At 36.6% G+C, this 14,165-nt stretch overlaps 1 protein-coding gene across 1 annotated transcript in view; it reads right to left on the bottom strand.

Annotated features, from left to right (window-relative positions):
- The window catches only part of MROH9 (maestro heat like repeat family member 9), a 112,951-nt gene that overhangs the window by 43,769 nt on the left and 55,017 nt on the right, over positions 1–14,165 (bottom strand). Inside the window, exons 12-15 of the mRNA XM_047754383.1 lie at positions 11,745–11,910; positions 10,368–10,510; positions 9,225–9,362; positions 7,497–7,617 (exon numbers count right to left, since the gene is read on the bottom strand). Of these exons, the coding sequence (XP_047610339.1) occupies positions 7,497–7,617; positions 9,225–9,362; positions 10,368–10,510; positions 11,745–11,910 (568 nt within the window). The remainder of the gene's footprint in view (positions 1–7,496; positions 7,618–9,224; positions 9,363–10,367; positions 10,511–11,744; positions 11,911–14,165) is intronic.

Genomic DNA, 14,165 nt, shown 5'->3' with positions numbered 1-14,165 from the left:
AAGATGAAGATGCAATTAATAGGAGCCTTTATTCATCTAACAATTAGTAGCAAATATATACATATTTTAAAAATCTCTTAGAGACACAACAATTTAATAAAAAATAGTTTTCATGGGAGAATTTAAGGCAATCCTGAGAAACAAAAACCAAGCAGGAGGCATAACTCTCCCAGACCTCAAGAAATATTACAAAGCCAGTCGTGAAGTCAGTGTGGTACTGGTACCAAAAAGACATACAGACCAATGGAATAGAATAGAGAACACAGAAATAAACCCTGATACCTACAGTCAACTAATCTTTGACAAAGGAGGCAAGAACATAAAATGGGAAAAAGAAAGTCTATTCAGCAAGCATTGCTGGGAAACCTGGACAGCTGCAGGCAAATCAATGAAGCTAGAACACACCCTCACACCATGCACAAAAATAAACTCAAAATGGTTGAAAGCCTTAAATATAAGACAAGACACCATCAACTCCTAGAAGAGAACATAGGCAAAACACTCTGACACCAACCTCATGAATATTTTCTCAGGTAAGTCTCCCAAAGCAACAAGAATAAAAACAATAAACCAATGGGACCTAATCAAACTGACAAGCTTTTGCACAGCAAAGGAAACAAAAAAGAAAACAAAAGGACAACTTAAAGGATGGGAGAAAATATTTTCAAGTGATGCAACTTACAAGAGCTTAATCTCTAAAATATACAAACAACTTATACAACGCAACAGCAAAAAAGCCAACAACCCAATGGAAACATGGGCAAACGGCCTGAAGAGACATTTCTCCAAGGAAGATATACAGATGGCCACCAAACACATGAAAAAATGCTCAACATTCCTGATTATTGGAGAAATGTAAATCAAAACTACCATGAGATACCACCTCATATGGCCATCATCAACAAGTCCACAAATAACAAGTGCTGGAGGGGCTGTGGAGAAAAGGGAACCCTCCTGCAGTGTTGGTGGGAATGTAAACTGGTACAGCCACTATGGAGAACAGTTTGGAGATACCTTAGAAATCCATAAAGAGGGCTACCATATGACCCAGCAGTCCCACTCTTGGGCATATATCTGGACAAATCCTTCCTTAAAAAATCACACGCACCCACATGTTCATTGCAGCTCTATTCACAATAGCCAAGACATGGAAACAACCCAAATGTCCATTGACAGATGATTGGATTAGGAAGATGTTGTATATATACACAATGGGATACTACTCAGCCATAAAAAAGAATGACATAATGCCATTTGCAGCAACATGGGTGTGTAGAACTAGAGACTCTCGTACTGAGTGAAGTATGTCAGAAAGATAAAGACAAATACCATATGATCTCGGTCAATCCTGGAATCTAAGATACAGTAGAAATGAACCTTTCCACAGAAAAGAAAATCATGGACTTGGAGAATAGACTTGTAGTTGCCTAGGGGGAGGGGGAGGGAGTGGGGTGTATTGGGAACTTGGGGTTAACAGATGCAAAATATTGCTCTTGGAATGGATTTACAATGAGATCCTGCTGTGTATCACTGAGAACTATGTCTAGATAATTACAACGGTGCACAACAGTGGGAGGAAAAATTATGTATACATGTATGTGTAATTTGGTATATATACCACTGTTCCCATGCTGTACAGTGGAAATAAAAATTGTGTTGGGGGAAATAACAATAAAAAATATTGCTAAGACAGATCAAGTACAGAAAAAAAATTAGAGGAGTTCCCATCGTGGTGCAGCAGAAATGAATCCGACTAGGAACCATGAGGTTGTGGGTTCAATCCCTGGCCTCATTGGGTTAAGAAAGCAGCATTGCCATGTGTTGTGTTGCAGTTCACAGACGTGGCTCAGATCCTGTGTTTCTGTGGCTGTGGCATAAGATGGAGACTGTAGCTCTGATTAGACCCCTAGCTAGGGAACCTCCATATGCAATGGGTGCAGTACTAAAGAGTAAAAAAAACAAAAACAAAAACAAACAGAAAAAAACAGAAAAAAATTAGAGAGTGTGAGAGTGAGCAAGAGCAAGATAACCTGAGAGAGGAGGGATTGTTTTTTCAACATTCTAAAGAGCTTTTCAAACACTTATTACTTGTTCAAAAAATCAATAACTTCCTTAAAGCAAAACATTTAAAAGCACTTAAAAAAAAACTTTGTGGTATTTATAATGGAAGAAGAAACCAAGAGGAAAGTTTAAATGGAAAAGAAAGAGAAAGCTATAAGCACTGGGAAATTTAAGAGAACCCTTGTCCATTTGTGGTCAAACTGAAAACGGAGGAAATCAAACATACAACGAAGATTACTACAACATAATAAAAATGTTATAAAAATGATATAGTAAAATAGATATTTATGCTGTAGTTGAAAGTAAATTCATAACTTTACTTAAAAAGAAATGTTTAAAATGAGCAAGTTATTTTCTGAAAGTATGAAAAATAAAATACTGTAAAGTTAAATAATGGTAAAGAAAATTAGTATAAGGAAATAGTAATAACACAGAAAGAGATTGATTATGGAATTGGGAAACAGAAAAACACTGGAGTTAAAACATGTAATGCCTTGTGCTTAGACAAAAAGTCTTAAAATAGATTTTGACCAATATAATATAAAAAGACGAAATGAGCAGTGGGATGAAAGTTATAGAACATATTAAAATTTAAAGAGAATATCATATACTCTCTGTGTCAGTGGCTTTTAACTAAGAATGAACACCAGGATCTTCTGAGGCAACTTTTCTATATTACATATGCCTGATCTTTGTCCTACTCATAAGGAAAATAAAATTAGGTAACAGAAATAGATTGGGAACATTGAAAGACTGATAGTTATTAATGTGTATATTTCCAAAAATGGATCAATTTAATTCTTGATCACCATACATCAAAGTGTAAAGCCATGATTCCCTTTATAATTAGTAACTAATCCATAGGGTGATAATTTGTACTACATGAATATTCTGTTCTCCAACCTTTCACTTACCAGTTTCAAATTTCATTAATGATTTTTTTTCTTCACTCAGTTATGACATTGGGACTTGCAAAGTGGTGATTTTCTACTTCTAGTGTTACTTCTACCTTACTGGCTGGCATATCTCTCTCTCTCTCTGTCTGTGTGTCTCTCTCTTATTGGAAATAACATATACACATTACTGTATTAAATAGATAAGCTCCACAATTTTGAGTACCATCAAGGACCTATTACAGTTATTTGCAGTTACTATTGCTTTGCTGGGCAAATTTATTTAGTAGGAGCTCCTTCATGTTGACTCTTGTGTCCTTTTGACATGATTTATCTATCTTTGAGCACTTCTTTGTTTGTAGAAAATTACATGGCCCAGCTTCATCTTATATTTTTCTTGCCTCCTGAAATCAACTATTTCTTTAAGGAAACAATGTTTCTTTCAGTGAGTAATGGTATTTAGAAGCCATTGGAAATAAGTACTAGGTACTTAGAATATTGGACTATCATGTCTTCTTGGCCTTCACTTGAGCTAGGAGATATTTTTCTTTAGTCATGAGTTCATTTCGACAATGTTGATATATTCAATTAAAATCTAATATATCAGAGTTTGTTAACTTTTTATACTTTAAAAATGTTTTTGAATTATTGTTGACTTAAACCATTGTGTCAGTTTCAGGTGCAGCAAAGTGAATTAGTAATACATATATACATGTATCCATTCTTTCTCAGATTCTTTTCCCATATAGTTTATTAGAGAATATTGAGTTCCCTGTGCTATACACTAGGTCCTTTTAGTTATCTATTTTATATACATTGGTGTGTATATGTTACTCTCAACCTCCTAATTTATCCTTGTTCCCATGTTTCCCTTTTGGTAACATAAAATTGATTTTATTATGTGAAAGGATATTCTGCCTATGTTTCCCTCCAAGATAGTGTCAAATTTTACCTTTAGGTCTTTAATCAATTTTGAGTTTATTTTTGTGAATGGTGTTAGAGAATGTTCTAACTTTATTCTTTTACATGTAGCTGTCGAGTTTTCCCAGCACCACTTATTGAGGAGAATTTTTTTCTCCATTGTACATTCTTGCCTCCTTTGTCATATATTAATTTTCAAAATTAATTATTAAGCTATAAATTAATTAATTGTCATAGATTAATAGGTGCTTGGATTTACTTCTCGGATTTCTATTCTGTTCCATTGATCTATATTTCTATTTTTGTGCCAGTACCATACTGTTTTGATGACTGTAGCGTTGTAGCATAGTCTGAAATCAGCCTTATTCCTCCAGTTCCATTTTTCATTTTCAAGACTGCTTTGGCTATTTGAGGTCTTTTGTGTTTCCATACAAATTTTAGATTTTTTTGTTATAGCTCTGTGAAAAATACCATTGGTAATATGATAGGAATTGCATTGAATCTGTTCATTGGCACAGATAGTACAGTCATTTTGACAATATTGGTTCTTCCAATATTGTGTAATCTAAGGACATAGTATATCTTTACATCTGTTTGTGTCATTTTTGAAATCTTTCATTAGCATCTTATAGTTTTCAGAGTACAGGTCTTTTGCCTCCTTAGGTAGGTTCACTCTTAGGTATTTTATTCCTTTTGATACAATGGTAAATGGTAATTGTTTCCTTAAGTTCTCTTTCTGATCTTTCATTGTTAGCATACAGAAGTTCAAGAGATTTCTGTGAATTAATTTTGTATCCTGCCACTTTACCAAATTCATTGTTGAGCACCTATAGTTTTCAAGTAGCATATTTAGGATTTTCTATGTATAGTATCATGTCATGTGAAAACAATGACAGTTTGACTTCTTCTTTTCCAATATGTATTCATTTTATTTCTTTTTCCTCTCTGACTGTCATAGCCAGGCCTTCCAAAACTATGTTGAATAAAAATGAGAGAGGATATCCTTGCCTTGCTCCTAATCTTTTTTTTTGTCTTTTTGTCCTCTTAGGGCTGCACCCATGGCATATGGAGGTTCTCAGGCTAGGGGTCCAATTGGAGCTCTAGCTGCTAGCCTATGCCACAGCCACAGCCAAGCCAGATCTGAGCCATGTCTGCAACCCACACCAGAGCTCACAGCAATGTCAGATCCCCAACCAACTGAGCAAGGCCAGGAATTGAACCCACAACCTCATGATTCCTAGTTGCATTCATTTCCCCTGCACCACGACCTTGCTCCTAATCTTAATGCAAATGATTGCAGCATTTCACCATTTAGAATGATGTTAACTGTGGGTTTGTCATATATAACCTTTTTTATACTTTTATGTTGCCACATCTTTCTCTTACCTGGAAAACCTTGGTTCCTAATAGCATTAATATGTTTACTTATTTTCTTTCTACCAATGCATACCATAGCCTTAAAATTATATCAACACATAAATATATAATAAACCTCCTGATGAAAAATAAGTATTTATTTGCCCTTGTAATTTATCTCACTAAGGAGAGTCTAAATAAATCTCACTAAAGCACTGTGTTCATATGTTACTTGATAACCTTCACAAATTTGTGTCATGAGTGTGTGTGTGTGTGTGAGAGAGAAAGAGAGAGCGAGAGGGAGAGAGAGAGGGAAGGAGGGAGAAGAGAGAACCATAGACTTAATTGAGAAAAATGCTGAGATAATAATAGTTAAATGTGTAATGGAGAGATTGTGTTGGTCACAACATGGAACTTTATAAATAAAAGTATTTTTTAAATGTTCAACCTCTCCAAAAATTTAAGCAAGAACAAGTCAAATCACCTCAAGACATCACATCTACCTCTTACATTGGAAAGCTTCTCTGTGGTGGTGAAAGTGCTCTGGGATGAGCACACCCACAAGCTGCATGGGGAGCATTGATTGGTATTGCCTTCCAGATATCCATGTGCCATTAAAAATCCTTAGTCTGCAGAATGTTTATACCCTTTAGCTATTATTTCAGATTCTTGGACTCTATTATAAGAAAATTATCTAAAATATCAAACAAAGGAAGATTTAGGCACAGAGATATAAACTCTTTGTATTTATATTAGTAGCAAAGTAGCAATAACAAATTTACTTAAAAGTAAATGATATAGGCATTGATAATATTATCTTAGTTATCACTGTCTGATAAGACCAAACTAAGGTCAGCACATAAGCACATAGATTGTGTGCCCAGAACAACTGAAGGCCAAGGGAACTTGTAGTTGATCTAGAAAGTTGATGATTGCCCAAAAGTTCCAAACAGAGAACATGATGGAAGAGTGTGGCCATTGCTGAGCTCTTTGAAGCACAAGCATGCGAATCTCTAATAGTAAGCATTATATTCATGATGAGATAGGCAACTAGATTTCATTAAACATCATTAGGCACATTAATGATGCTTATATAAATCTTACATCATCTATACATTTCTTTAAAATGTATAATTTTATGGGAGGGATTACATATGTCATGTTTAGACCTATTTTGCACTACAATAAATAATAGTCATATAATAAAATTAATGAAGCTTCAAATGGATTAAGCTAGTTCGAAAATCTTTGATTTGCTACTAGTGTTCAGTTATTGCCCAGAAAGCTTTAGAACTACACAGTATAGTGTATAGATATGCCTTTTATAGTCTTTAACTGTTTTGCTATGAAGTTTGAAATCATTTCAAACTTTTTTTTTTTGGTCTTTTTGCTATTTCTTGGGCCACTTCCGCGGCATATGGAGGTTCCCAGACTAGGGGTCGAATCGGAGCTGTAGCCACTGGCCTACACCAGAGCCACAGTAACGCGGGATCCGAGCCACGTCTGCAACCTACACCACAGCTCACGGCAACGCCGGATCGTTAACCCACTGAGCAAGGGCAGGGACCGAACCCGCAACCTCATGGTTCCTAGTCGGATTCGTTAACCACTGTGCCACGACGGGAACTCCAGAAATCATTTCAAACTTTTGAAAATATTTGGCCTTGTACCTTAGATCAACACTTGCATATTATATATTACTTTTATAGAAAAATTGGATTTGACCCAGATAATTTCAATTTATAGAACTTTCTACATGCCTTTTGTAAGCAAAATTACTGCCTCAATTTGCTTGGCTCTGGTGTAGTTTTCCAATATTTGATGTGACATTCATATGCAAAATAATATAGCTCATCTTTTTTTTTACCCAGTATTTAGCCCATTTCTTTTTTTTCCCAGTTTGAAGTATTGTTTGGATCCCAGATATTACCTGCTCTCTTTAGTAAACTCAATTATTCATATATACTTTAACAAGTATGCAGATATATATGAACTGGTATTACAAAAATAATTAGTTTGTGCACCCCCCCCCCCCACTAGGAAACTACAAAGGTCAACTCCTGGAGCAGTCTAAAGGGACAATCCTTTCATAATTCAGATCTATTTCCATCTTATCCCCTTAGCTTCAGATATCTCTCATTGTCTTAACTCTTGGTAAGAATCAATATTCAGAGAGGGAGATTAAATGTTAAGAGTTTTGATTTAATTTTGGACAAGGAAAGGGAAGGAGAACCTAGCTTTTCACAGTCTCCAAATAAAACTCACTTCAGTGAGGAATATTATTGTGATGACACTGTCTTCTGATCTTCTAGGACCTTCCACAGAGAGCTTGTAGAGATAATGCAAAGTCTCTGGAAACTGTGGAAAGTTATATTCACTGAGAGTTCTGTAAAAGAGAATAAGGCATTGAACTAGCAAAGACAATGGAAACATTCCCTACACCAAAAAATGCTAATAGTAGAAAAGAGGGAGCCATTATCCTCATGTTTTGTATCACTCAGATAAAGAGAAAGATATTCTTGAATATTCCCTAATCCAAGGTAAACTGCAGTCTCATTATGAATTCTATGCAGACTCTGAGGGAGTGTGTAATACCTGGATCACTGATAATACCTCTTTCCTTAATGTTGCCCCTCTTTCCTATATCTTCCAACCTGTGCCATGGTGCAGAATTCCCTATGTTATTGCACATTTATAGCTGGCTGATGCCTGCAGAGCAGGAATAAGCTAATAACAAACAGAGTAAAGGAAAAAGCAGATTCATCTCTAGTTATCCATATCTGAGCGTCCATCTATGACTGACCAAATGGAGAAAAAAAATAGCACAAAATAAATATCTTGGCAATCCAGGATGGCCACATAGGTCACCTTTGCGGTTTCTTGCCAAATCCTTCCTTTGAATGACATAATAAAGAACAGAGTTTGGGTCTATCCTGGGTTACTTGGGAGAAGCGGTGAGCCCTGATTCACTGAGTAGTTCTCTATAATATACTTGGGCCATGGCTAGGCTCACATTTATTCTGACATGCTGGCCTGGATTAGATTTGCAGGACTGGGAGGGATGATGTAATAGAGATTCCATTTGATGACTTCAAGTTGGTATTCTAAACCAGTGCTTCTCAAATTGGAATGTGCTTACAAATCACTAAGGGATCTTGCTAAAATGCAGATTCTGATTCAGTAGGTCTGGAATGGACCATGAGATTCTACATGTTTCACTCCCAGTTGATGCTGTTGCTGCTGATGTGTGGACCACATTTTGAGTAAGAAGATCCAAATGTACTAAGGCACTAAGGATAGACTCTATTTGCAAGGTGATGGTATACTACACTTTGATAAAATGAGATGTGTTCTTCAAATCTCTATACAAATAAAGTGTGGTTTAAAAGCACCAAGAGCTCAGAAACCATACAGACTGTACTTTCTGGGTCAGTTACATCTTCAAATGGTCTATTGTGTTGTTAAGGCCATTTATCTTGATTCTTAATCAGAAAATCTGATCATAAAATCAGATGCTTGCTATGCACTAATGGGTGAACTACAAAAAAAAAAAAAACTTTCTGGTACAAGAAAAACAAAAATCCTCTTCCGTTATATCCCAAAATTATTTATCTCATTGATCACAGGTTTTGATTAGACCTCTTTAAAATGAAGCACATTTATAGCTGGCTGATGCATGCAGAGCAGGAATCAGCTAACGACAGAGTAAAGGAAAAAGCAGATTCATCTCTAGTTATCTATATCCACCTGTTCTATGGAGAGAGGATAATTTGGATTCTATATCATCAATAAGAGGGTAAGGCAAGGAAAAATTATCCTGAAATAAAAACCTCTCAAAATAAGTGAAAAAGTAGAAGTCAAACCACAATTCAGATCATTAGGAGAGATTTGGAAGTTGGAGTGGATATTGACAGTGTTCCCACATGGTTTAACTGAAGAACAATAGGGTAGGGGAAAGAGACCAAAGATACATTACAGAACCCCTGTTCTTACTTGGCAATAAGGTAGACTCCGTGATGGTGAAACAGTACTTGGGAAAATTGGTTCCAGCAATTCTTCCTCTTTAGAGCAGTGTCCACCTGTTGCAGTCCAGAACAATTCAGCAGAACTCGCAGGGCATCTCGGGCATAGCTAAGGCCCCAAAGAAAAGGAAAATCATCACCTGCCAGTGGCCTCCACACACCCAAATACAGAGGGAATCTGCCCTTTCATTCTATGTTGGACAGGATGTCAGTTTTGGGAAAGGGACTACTAAATGCTCTTCATTTCCCCTGATTAATAGGACATGAGATGCAAAGTTAAAGTGAAATTGTAGCATGTAAAATCTAGAATTAATCATAGAGAACCTTATTAGTTTATTAGTTTACTAACATCTTATTAGAAAAATATGTTAAATGATGTGAAAACATGCTAAAGGTACCTATTGATTTTCTTCTTTGGATAATAATACATTCTCATCTACTTAGGATGATTTGGTGTATGTCTGCTTACAGAAATGGAGATTAGAGTAGATTAAATCTCTTAATGTGATTGATTGTGTTTTACAGTTCTGCCTTGCATAGAAGTCCACACCAGATGAGGACAAATAGCAGATATTTGGGTTGAGATTTCCCTGAAGAGTAGCAAAGAATACTGTGTGAAAGATAAGAGCTAGATCCTACTTTATGTGAACAGAATGACTGCATGTTCTCATAAACCCAGAATCACATCACTTACCACAAAACAACTTTATAGTTCACAAAGCACATTTGTGTACATTGCTTTATCTTATGTGTAATCTGCCCTGAGAGATGACTATCAGAGTAAATGGCAGAGTCTGAACATGTCTAACTTTGGATCTGTTGCTCTTCTCTGTCCTCTCTCTCTGTGGTAGCCTCCCTTCATGGAAGGAATAAACTGTGTTCTGTGGGAGTAGTTCCTTTATACACTACACACACTTAGGGAAGGCCCTAGCTATCTTCTAGGTATTTAGGATAGTTACTTTACTGAAAGCACTTTACCCTTCAGAGGAGAGAAAACTGTAATAAATGAGTACACTGCACATGGGATTATAGAGCCCCACATGAACCCAAAGGGGTAGAAACACTTGACAGCTGGGAGCTCATTTCTTTCAGTCTGAAACAACTATAGTCTCACAAAGGCCTGTCCTCTGTCATCAGTCTCAGGTTGCTGCTGTAAAACAGTTGAAGCATGAGGGCCATTAAGAGCTGGGGGAAAAACTGGGCCACTGCTTTCTTGTAAGAACCAACAGGCAGCAATGTGCACAGGGCCTGGGATGCCTATAAGAGAAGGAAAGAGAAGTCAAGAATGTAACCATCTCCCTTTAAACACAATCATCTATGGTGAGGAAAGTGGTAAGAGAGGGTCTTCGTGACCCCTTCTCCAGACTCCTTGAAGGAAGCCTGAAGCATGCATATGTATTCATTCATTCAACACAGCTCAATAGCAGTTACTAAATCTGTTTTGAAGCAAGAACTGTGCCAAGCATTCCATGACAATGGGCTCCCAAAGCACTATTAACAGGCCCTGGCCACCAAATCAGCAGGAAGCAAGCTGATTCCCCAGGAGGGTATACCTCTCAAGGCTCCCTTCATATGTGGCCATAAAGAATAGTTTACCAATAATCCAGGTCCTTCCCATGTGTCAACTATCCAAAGTGGTGAGATATTTAAGGAGGGGCAGGCTAGGTCACTAACAAATTGCTTGTCCCATTGACCATTGCAATACCCCCACATAAGATAAACATATTCCACCATGTCACAGTTTTAGAGCATTATCCACTTTTGTCTATTGTGTCTCTGAAAGACTTGAATGTACTTTCAGGAGTGGCTATTTTGGTCCTTGGGGAATGTATAATGATGGACACAAATGAGGTTAGACCCTCAATGTCCATAAAGCCTATGTGATCTGGCTGGTGGCTATTTCTCTGATACCATTTCCTATACTTTCATCCTTGGTCCATTTTCTCCAGATGTTTTGGCTTCCTTGCTTTACTGACATACCAGGCAAGCTTCTGTCACTACATGGCTTTTGTCTTTCTCTGTCTAGAACACTTTTGCCCAGAAATCTGCAAGGATCACTTCCTCACTTCATTCATGTCTTTGATTAGATGTCACTGCAGCAGCAAAAACTGCCCTGACCAATTTATCTAAACCTTTCCCGTCACTTTCTTTTCCCCACCCTGCTTTGTCTCTCTTCTAAGCTTTATATTATCATCACTTTCTTTTCCCCACCCCACTTTGCATCTCTTCCAAGCTTTATATCATCTGACATATGACAGTTTTTTAAAAATTGTCATTCATTGTCTATGTCTCTTACCAGAATAAAAGCTTAATGGATTAGGGTATGACACAAGTAGGCACTCAATAAATATGTGTTGAATGAATGAATGAGTGAATGAATGAATGAGAGCCAGACTGTGTCAAGGAAGTATGAATGAATCTGTGAGAAGGCAGGAATTTTCACAATAAGAAAACAACATTAAGAAAAATAAATACATATCATATTATTTACCGCCACAGGCATCATATTAGTTGCATCAAGAGAAAAACGTCTTCTTTCCATTATTCTTTCCTCCATTTCCCCAGGCTTTCCTTTCAGTATCAATAAAATTGTCTTCAGCACATGAGGGGCCACACTTGCCTCAGAGCCAGCTGCATGCCACATCAGTATCAAAGTGCTGTAAAGACAGCCCCCGATAATAGGAATCACAGGTTTTTCGTTTCCTACTCAACACTATGACATGAGTTAGAAAAAGTGGCTTATTTTACATCTTTACAGAGCAAAGACATGGTAGAAAAATCCAAAACCAATTGATAGTCACATTAAGTTTCTTGTTCTTGAAAACAGAATTTTAATAAGGTTTTAGGGAAAATATAGTCTATAAGTCTGCAAGTTTATTCCTTACTGCTGTTTAAATATCTGTCCAGCTCAATTTCAGGTACTGATCAACTTTCTCTACCCCCTACTCTTTTCTCCCACCTTATTACCTTGTCTGTCCAAGGATAACAGAATATTTTAAACCTGGTATGGAAATACAAATTAATATACAAATATATCAATTGGATGTTAGGGAAAAGCTAACTAAATAAAAAACTATATAACTTGAAATTAGAAAATTAGGGAGTTCCCATTGTGGCATAGCAGAAACGAATCTGACTGTATCCATGAGGATGTGGGTTTAATGCCTAGTCTTGCTCAGTGGGTTAGGGATCCGGTGTTGACCTAAGTTGTGGTATAGGTCACAGTAGTGGCTTGGATTCCACATTGCTGTGACTGTGGTGTAAGCTGTCAGCTGTAACTCCCTAGCCTGGGAACTTCCATACGCCATGGATACAGCCCTAAAAAGCAAAAAATGAAAAAAAAAAGAAAAGAAAAGAAAAAAAGAAAATTAAATTTAAAAATAAGCCATATTTCCAACTAACACACATTTAGTCAGTGACATAACTATGACTGAAACCCTGGCTTCTCAGCTTTTAGTTCCTGAGCTCTTTCCTTACATACTCACCACTCTTCAAGATTATTCTTACTACTGCTCCTCTTAAACTGCTACACACCTGTGTGTTGGTGTATTCTTAATATGTTGTCAAGCCATGCTGGATTGTGAACCCTGTGGCTCCTTCTCTCTGCACGTAGGTTGCTCATCGTAGGGGCCAGTTCCCTCAGACCATGGACATACTCAGCTCTATAGATCCCCATTACTCAATTGCTTTTGCCTGAAGGGCTTATTCATAGAACTATGCTTAGAACCATATGGACATCAAATTTCCCAAGCCCTGTCCTGTTCTCTTACCTCTTGATCACAACTTCTGGCTGATCAGATCTTCATTTTGTTTCTTTGTTTAATCTTACCTTACCTTACAAATCCCAGTCTTTTCTCCCTCAATCCTTACATACTATTGCAGAAGACCTGCTGGTGACTATTTTAAGTTTTACACAATTCTAACTATGCTTGCTTTCTGTACCTCCTCAGTACATACTGTTTGTGATGGATTCAGTGGCAGTTTATATTTTATGTTCACTCTCATCAACAAAATGTGTGAAAGCTGGTAATATTCACACACAGTGGTTACTTAGTTCCTGAATGAGAAAACACTGGGTGTTATATTTTTAGTTTCTAGGAATTTTTTAAGTATTAAGATACTTTATGAGCTTAAACTTCCTAAAAAGTGCAATCTTTCCATTGATGAAAGAAAGTCAGTCATGTAATTGGTTTAGTATTTTTTGAATTCCTTGCCCTTTTACCGACATTAACTAATTAAATCCATATAACATCTGTGTAGATAGAAAGAACATTCCTCATTTCACAGATGAGGAAACTGAGGATCAAGAATTTTATGAAACATTATGTCACAGAGGATGCAACAGTCAAGGTTGGGATGCAATTCATATTCATTTGTTTCCAAAGCTTGAATCCTTTCCATAATGTAATTTCCTGCCTTTTACACTGTTACTAGTAGAGAAGTAATACCCTTCTTTCCAATGTACAAACTATAGAAATTGAGTGATTTAATAAGCTTGTATAACATGACTGTTAGATGCATAGTGTCCTGTATGCTCACATTAACATACTTTCTTCTTAAATATTTCTCATTACTATGGATCATGAATTTCAGACAAACTGTTAAGGGATGGAGGACTCCCAATTATTCCTGGGAATTTTAAATTTTATTGGTAGGTGGAAATACCTTATGTCTCTCCTTCATAAATGAGAAAAAAACACTAGGAATTTATCACATATGGGGAAAAAACATGATCACTTTGAGGAGAGGTCTTTTTAATGTGTGATATGCAGCAGAACACATATATACATTCTTTTTCTCATACTATCTTCCATCATGTTCTACTCTAAGAGATTGGGTATAGTTTCCTATACTGTACAGTAAGACCTCCTTGCTTATCCATTCTAAATGTAACAGTTTACATCTACTAACC

The sequence above is a fragment of the Phacochoerus africanus genome, chromosome 11 (assembly GCF_016906955.1).
Source record: "Phacochoerus africanus isolate WHEZ1 chromosome 11, ROS_Pafr_v1, whole genome shotgun sequence".
Taxonomy (NCBI): Eukaryota; Metazoa; Chordata; class Mammalia; order Artiodactyla; family Suidae; genus Phacochoerus; species Phacochoerus africanus.
The sequence above is the reverse complement of the archived record's forward strand: the minus strand, read 5'-3'. Positions and strand labels throughout refer to the sequence as shown.